This window comes from Nipponia nippon, unplaced genomic scaffold (genome assembly GCF_047370975.1).
Source record: "Nipponia nippon isolate SJK-2023a ecotype South Korea unplaced genomic scaffold, ASM4737097v1 scaffold_4, whole genome shotgun sequence".
Taxonomy (NCBI): Eukaryota; Metazoa; Chordata; class Aves; order Pelecaniformes; family Threskiornithidae; genus Nipponia; species Nipponia nippon.
Window position 1 is genome coordinate 30265106 of NW_028262358.1, and position 7854 is coordinate 30272959.

General features: G+C 35.9%; 1 protein-coding gene across 1 annotated transcript in view; it reads left to right on the plus strand.

Annotated features, from left to right (window-relative positions):
• PRKCE (protein kinase C epsilon) overlaps positions 1 to 7042 on the plus strand; it is a 299488-nt gene extending 292446 nt beyond the window's left edge. Inside the window, exon 15 of the mRNA XM_009473002.2 lies at positions 3782 to 7042. Coding sequence (XP_009471277.1) covers positions 3782 to 3928 — 147 coding nt within the window. The 3' untranslated portion in view covers positions 3929 to 7042. The remainder of the gene's footprint in view (positions 1 to 3781) is intronic.
• The last annotated feature ends 812 nt before the right edge of the window (positions 7043 to 7854 follow it).

Consider the following 7854-nt stretch of genomic DNA (forward strand, 5'->3'; position numbering starts at 1 on the left):
CCAACTAGGAAAGCTGATTAAATGGTGTTTTATGAGGAGATAGTCTTTTAAAATTTCCAGTATCTTTAGCTCTTTGAACAGAAGCTATAATCTTTAAATAGAATAAAACATGACTTTGACTTAAAAATTGTCATCTTTGATGGGTAGTAGGTCACGTTAATACTTATTAATTCAAAGTGTTCTATTTCTGTATCATATGTGTTACATCTAATCAGATCATAGCACCCACATGAAGCAGGTTCACCATGTCTCCCAGGATAAATAGGTCACACTAGGTCAGTGCTCAGAGACGGGGGACCTATGAAGCCGTTACACTGCTGGTAAAACTAAAAGATCAACAAGCTGGCACATTTCCTGCACAAGAGGTAGTGAGTCGCTATTCCTTCTCACTATCAGAGATACCGTGCTGGTGGAGAAGCCATCTTTCAGATGAGGTTTAGAATTGGAGTCATGTCATTTTTAGTCATTAAAAGTGCCGTGGCACTGCTGCTGCTCTTTGTCAGATGGAGACGGACTGCCCGCATGCTGCCTGCAGTAGAGCAGTTTCAGTGTAGTGTGGAATTTGGCACCTATTGTTGGAAGCTCTTGGGTAGCTGCTGTGCGCCTGCCCTCGTGTAGCATTGACGCATGCTGGACACAAGGTGTTTGGGTAGTCTAGAGAGAAAAAAAGTCGCATCTGAAACCTAGTCGAATTTCTGTGTGTTTGGGTAGACGGCTGTGGTTTTGGGGGTTCTTTTTTTCCTAATGAGCCTAGTTTCTTCAGTCATCTGAAATTGAGAAGTCTTACCTGGAAAAAAGTTTGGAAAGTTAAAAATAATGTATCCCAAAGTCTCAGGAGCTGCAGGCTAAATAAATAGAATCCCACCCATTTAATTACTGCATCTTTAATGATGCCTTTGCCAGCCAATCTAAAGATTTTTCCTTTTTTCTTCATGATTTTTTTAATGTTCAAAGTTGGATAATAGCTGCAGTCTGTTTCCTTCATGTACTCTCCTTACCTTGCAGATCTTCTTTCTTTTCTCAGCTTCTCTGCTAGGAGACAGCCACAGCCCTTCATATCTTCATCCTGAGCCCTCATGCTGCAACTATATACTGGTTCATGCTGTTGGCCTGTAGAGTATTCACAGTGCGAGTACATTAAAATAGCAATAGTAGCAGAAATGTGGCCAGACCTGTTTCGTCTTAGCAGATGGGGCCTTGCAAAATAGTCATCGCTTCAGGAAGAAAGTGCTTAAGTTGCTAAGGAGGGTTTCTCAAATAAATCCTTCTGTTGAAAAGAAGCACTTGTTATGAACTCTACCTTTTGTCTTGTATGGCTTAATCCACTCACTTTTGTTCCCTGTGATTTATTTAATCTCAATTCACCAGTTGGTTAGTTAGAGGCTTGCTAGCATATCCTTGCAATCCTTGGATTGCTCCATACTTGTACTGTTAATAAATAGGGTGATTTACATCTATGCTGCCAAAAAGACATGGAATTGTTTATAAATCTGAGAAAGTAAAAACTTCTGTTTCCTTCTTTGGTCTTGAAGGCATATTTTAAGACATGCTAGGCTTTTAAATCTAAGCAAATACCTTTGGTTGTTGTTTCAGAAGTGTTTGGGATTTGAAGTTCTACTGAAAGTATAATTATATTTAATCAATAGGATTTAGGTACACCAGTGTTGGGACAGTTTTTCAGATGTACTCATCTGCACTCTTTTTCACCTAACACCTTCACAGACCTCAGTGATGGTTTTCTGGAAGAAGTAGCTAATTGCACCTGATAGGCTTTGAGGAATTTGTCATCTTCCTCTTTTAGCTTCAGCAAGGAAATAACTTTTCACAAATATGTTCAGTATGAAAACCTGAAAATAATATATATTGTATTTGTTCTCAGCTAGTCCAGATCTTATTTGCCCTGGATAACTAGTGGTTAAAGCGTGAGCGTAGTCACGTTTCTCTTGCACGTAACTACAGTTCTGAATTTGAATTCTACTTTCTACAAATATTCACTTACCTCCTTCTGCTTTAGTGACCATTCCTGTAGCAAATTAATTGTATGACTGTGTAAAAATACTGTGGTAGGACATGGGGAACAAGAAGAATGTAAACATAGTTGCAATGTAATGCATTTAAAAATTCCCATAGAATTTCATTCTTATTTTGCAGTATTTGCCCAAATGACTGGGAAAAAACATAAAGCCCAAAGCCATGTCCCTCACGCTTTATGCAGTTCAGAGTATACGGGTCTCATACACTTTATGTCCAGTCTTTATGTACGAAGTAAATATTACAAATGTAAACAATATAAACATATATATATGTTAAGTCCGTATTGCTTTCCTTTTAATGGAGTTTTGTAGATAGAGGATGTGGATTTTTAGTTGCCTGCACTTAGAAAGTACTTGGTTTACAAGTGACAGTCTCTTGCATTTATATAGACCGTTTTTTTCCTGTACCTATAAAGTGCTTACAAAAAATGTAGGTGAAGGTTGCTATAACCATTTTACAATTGTGAGAAAGAAAACTATTTGTTTTAGTGCCTCAGTAGAGCTGATGAAGAAAATACATTTATATATATAGATTTTATAGGAAAATTTACCTACATTGAAAGAAGGCATATATCCCATTTGGAATAGATTAATGTACTTTATGATGTATCACTTTGACTTTATCATTTTACTTTGCAAGTCAAATAGCTATCCTATTTCTGGTATCATCTTAATCTCAGGGATGTGCAGGATGGACACAAAGCTAGTTTTCAATGTGTCAGTGTGCCTCCATTAAGTATCACTCAGGTAACTATTAGATTTTATGAAACAAAGAGAAAAGAGACAGTGTAAAGGAAAATGCTTGTTCCAATTCGCTGAACCTGCACATGCCTGAAATACGCTGCTAACATGGAAAACATGAACAGTACAGGTCTCAAAGGAATGACAATGGGGAATGTTTTCCCCTGTAGCCTTAAGCTTTTTTACGTGTAAGTGGACACAGGCAGTCACTGTCATGAGTGCCTTGAGGACAACGAGTCGGCCTCCCCAAGGCTGTCTCTAGTTTTTATGTCTTATCCCAAGCACAACATGTACAGTTGCACTTTGTTGACCCAACTTCTCTGAAGGAGCAAGGTGCTTTAGACTTCAATGGGGAAATCCTGATGCCATTGAAATAAAGAAGAGCTCTGAGGTGGATTTCTCTGGAGCCAGAATTTCACACTTTGCCGTGGTGCTCTGAATGACATTCGGCTGCATTAGGAAATCTGAGTTGCCAATGTGGAGCTCAAGGATTTTGGACTGAGAGCTGTTGCGAGGTCTACATCTGATTTTAAAGCTGAGTGTAGCCAGATATAAAGGAACAGTTAACTTAGAGTTGAAACAGTAGGCTATATTGTGGGGAAATCAATTAAATCAGTTCACTCTGTGCCTCTGAAATGAAATATCATTATGTCCAAATCTAAGAGGAAACAGCTGTACCACCTACTATGCCAAAGCCTTTTTAAAACTAGTCCTAATCTCAGCTTCCTGCTTTATCATCATACTGCTATTCCTTCGCCTGTCAGAGACCCATGAGTCTCTGGGAACTCATTTATAGTACTGCTTCTGTGGCCTCTCCTGAACTCATTTATGGTACTTGCTCCTGTAGCTTCTCTCATACATCTGTTATTCTTTGTGTGAAGTAGCTCCTCTTTTATTTCAATCATTCCAGAAAATTCAGCCTTTCAGGGGGGATGGAGAGGAGGGAGAGCACCTTTTATTTTACTGTGCTGTTTTACCATTCACCTTATTTGTATTTTTCTTCTCAGAAAACCAAAAGGGATGTAAATAACTTTGATCAAGACTTTACACGAGAAGAACCAGTATTAACGCTAGTGGATGAGACAATTATAAAACAAATCAATCAAGAAGAATTTAAAGGGTTCTCTTATTTTGGAGAAGAGCTACTGCCATAGACAACGTTAGGCTGACAGATGAATGATGCTGCAAGAAGTGATTCTGAAGAGATCGTCAAATTACTGAGACTCAGTAGATCAAGAACTACTTTTCTTACCCTGAGCCCATATCCCCAATTAAAGTATATATTTATTGTTTTTTTTCCTTTAATCTTCTGACCTGAAAGCACTCTTAATTTCTGTCTCACAAAGCAATGCAAAATAATTTTGTATCAGAAATTGTAGATGTAACACACTGCCGTATATTTGCAACTTTTCTTTTATTCCTAAGATCTCCCCAGAGGACAAAATTGCATCTTTTCCATGGAAAATGAAGCCATGCAATTAAAAGCGATTTAGCAGATCACGTTCTGTAATCGTCATATGTATTTAAGCTAAGACGGCGAGAACAGTTTCTTCTGCACTGGTGGTTATGGTGAGATGTGCACTCAGATAAGGAACAAATAAGTAACATGTTGCCCTTTGGTAAGCAAAGAAGTCTGCCTTTGTGGAGTTGTAATCTTCAATTATGAATTTATTGTGGTAAGGTACAAACTTAAATTAAAGCTGTCCATAAAAAAAAACACATCAATTAAGGCTTTTGATGAAGTTCCTCGTACAATTTGTGGAAAACTCTTAGGAATAAGAAGAGTCACAAAGATAACTGAGATTTTATTTAAAGCAGGAAATAGATACTATATGGATAGTTATTAAAGGGCTAAAGAATAAAAAGCCTATAGTACTTTAACACAGCTATGTATAGGCATTTTACAGTTTTTCAGGCAACTGGGTGTACTATCCATGTTACCAAATTTAATATCCATTTAAATGAACCATTAATATGATGGCAAGCTTGCAAATGTTTACAGTTAATTTTACATAAAAAATTAATTATAAACATTATAAATTTGCCTTTTCCATTGTAGCTAAGTTGATAAATAATTTCATATTTATATTTATTTTCTCAGCAGTGTGTTACTTTTGCACACTTGTACAAAACCGTAATACTACTGTGTTTGTTTTTTATGTTTAAAATCTAAAGAGAAATCTGCTTTTAGAAGACACAAAGTAAGGCTACACATGCATTATGTGGAAGCGTGTTAAAAAACTGAAGATCAAACATTCACAAACTGACATTACTGAAAGTTGTAAATTGAATTTTTTTGTGTATGAATTGAAATGGTAACTCATGTGGACAATATTACTAATGTGAAGTTACCTTCTGTAGATACGCTAACAGTGTTATGTACTTATATTTCCAGGAGTACCCTGTGGTTTGTTGGTTTGTTTGGGGTTTTTTTGGGGTTGGTTTTTTTTTTTTTTTTTGTGTACATGTATCGCTGAGGTCGTTTTATTATATATTTTACTGGACTGAGTGAGCGGTCATTGGAATCCATTTTAATTGTTGCACATGGATTTCCAGCTGCACAAAAATATATATACTTGTGATTGGCAAAGTGGCACTAAAGAAGCTTTTTTGCCTTTTGTACAGGTGAGATTTTGTATATAGTGTTTGCTGCAAGGCCTGTGGAATTCATTGAATATAGAGGTATCAACTGCTGCATGTTCAGGCATACTATTAAAATGTTAGTCTATGAAAGAATAATTATAATAATGTCCATGTGCAATACTCTCGTATGTGTATTGGTTCAAGTTACTGTCAGAGAGATGAGGTTTTTGTTATAAAAGATGTAGACATATATTAAGCTATACTAAATCTCTTGTATAGTTCTCTTCAACTCTATTATGACATGATAGAGCTCGGAAAGAGAAAGGAATGTTACAAATCGTGGTGGACAAAGTGTGAATCATTGGCTTTAAGAGATAATCTCGGTCTCAAGCAGATGAGTTAGTTTGTGTCAGTTTTGCGTCTGGCTGCTCATAGCCTGTTACTGATGACAACATTCAGTTCCATTTTGTTTTGTTTTTAAAACTCAGGTGTAATTATTATATATATTCTTATGATGATTTCAAAATATTAAATATTATGATATATCAATTAATGTGTTGTCTGGCCTACAGGTGTAATAATGGATCAAGCCTCTAGTTTAATTTAATTTATCTTCAGTAACCTTTTGTACTGGGAAAAGACTAGCTTCTGGAACTGAGTACCAGCACAGAAACATCTTAATGATTGCATCATCTCAGTGTTTAAATTTCTTTCTCTTTTAGAAATATATTGTAGAACTGCCCATCAATTTGTGTCTCGCCACTGGCTCTGTTTATTTCTCATCACGGTTAGCTTTTGACATCCAGGCAAGAACTGATCACAATGCTAAAGCGTTCTTTTCCATAGGTGAGTAGACTGGCTAGGAAGACAAGTTATCAGATAGTGCACTACTGTTTGTACAACAAGAGGCCTTTACACAAAACTCTGAGCATTTATTTTGAAGGAATAAAAGCATCCCATAAAACTTTCGTAAGCAAGCTATGTAGTCTGTATTCCTGTTTCTAACATGAAGATAATTAGCAAACGTTTCTATTTCAAGAGGCCTCAGCACCTGCAATGTTTGGTAGGATGCTAAGAGAAAAGTCAAGGAGATAAAAACTTTTGCATGGGCAGATGTTTCTTCAATATAAATAGTTAGATCTTCTGCATTGGGTTTACATCAGGAGGTTTGTCTGTTACCTTGAACATTTTTTAAAGATAATTCTTAAAAATGGACATTCTGTTGCATTTCTGCCTGTTCTGTAAAATCTTTCCTGTTTCTTCTTTGTAAAATGAGTGCAAAATGCCAAAAAGATTATTAATAATAATAATAATTATAAAGAATCCATTGTTTCTTGTTTTTCCTCCCAAATAGACTTTATTAAAAAATGGAAACAGATTTTTCTCCATAGGGTGAAACATAATTCTCTCCAAAAAAAGGCTTACAAATTACCTCTTTTTAAATTATGTGCAGAATAGTTCTGACTAACTATAAAATGTATTCAGTTGGGGGGGTAGGTTGTTTTTTTTATTGTGAGGATTTATTTGTACAGAATTTTTTTTCTTATGGATGTAATTTGAATCTCTTGCCATTCATTAGTGTTATTTCATCGTAAACATTATTACTGTGCCAAATGTACTGTATTCAAAAGGATGTGAATGTGTATTGTTTCGGAACCTAATAAATACAATGATGTTAAATCTTATTTTTTTCCCCAAAGTTTTCCTGAGTATTTCCTAATGAGGAAGAAACAAAGATGAAGGATGAATATTTTTCCTGTTACATGTGCAAAATACCGTGAGCTTGTGTTTTAGGAGTGGACATTTTGCAAAGGAAGGATTTGCTAATAGCAGCCTCATCTGTGAAGCACTAAACACTCCAAGAGAAACACAGGTAACAGTGCGTGAATACTATTTATCTTGGGCAATATAACATTTACCGGAAAAACACCAAGCAGATGAGTTTACAGACTTCTTCTGCTTACCAGCTACAGTAGTGGTCACTGAGTCCCGACTGATCCCAGCATTCTGCTTAGCTGCATTGTTAAAACTCACTTCAGCAGGGCACTTTGTGTACAAACACGTGAGACAGCTTTAGTCTTTAATTGGATTGATTAGAGGGATTAATAGTATGCATAAGTTTAATTGGGTTCGTAGAGCTTATCAAATTATTTATTTAACTTAATCTGTCAATGTGACATTGTCTGAAATATTTCAGTATTTTATCGTGTTTCAATTTGCACCTTAAATATTTTCTATTTTCATGGTCTAAAATTCTTCTGTTTCAGCAGATCAGCTATCAGCATACTCTGGCAGTAATTTCAGTTAACAATCTCTAGCTAGTGTGTCTAGCTAGTAGATATACTAACTAGCTTTAAAAATATTAATAATAATTTGAAGAGTGTTTTCTCTTCAAATTGCAGCTTTTGCATAAACCTCCATTTCTTTCCTTCATGCTGAGTCTTCGCAAAGTCACTGAATGTGTTTGGTGCCTATGAGCATATTCCAAATCCTGTGT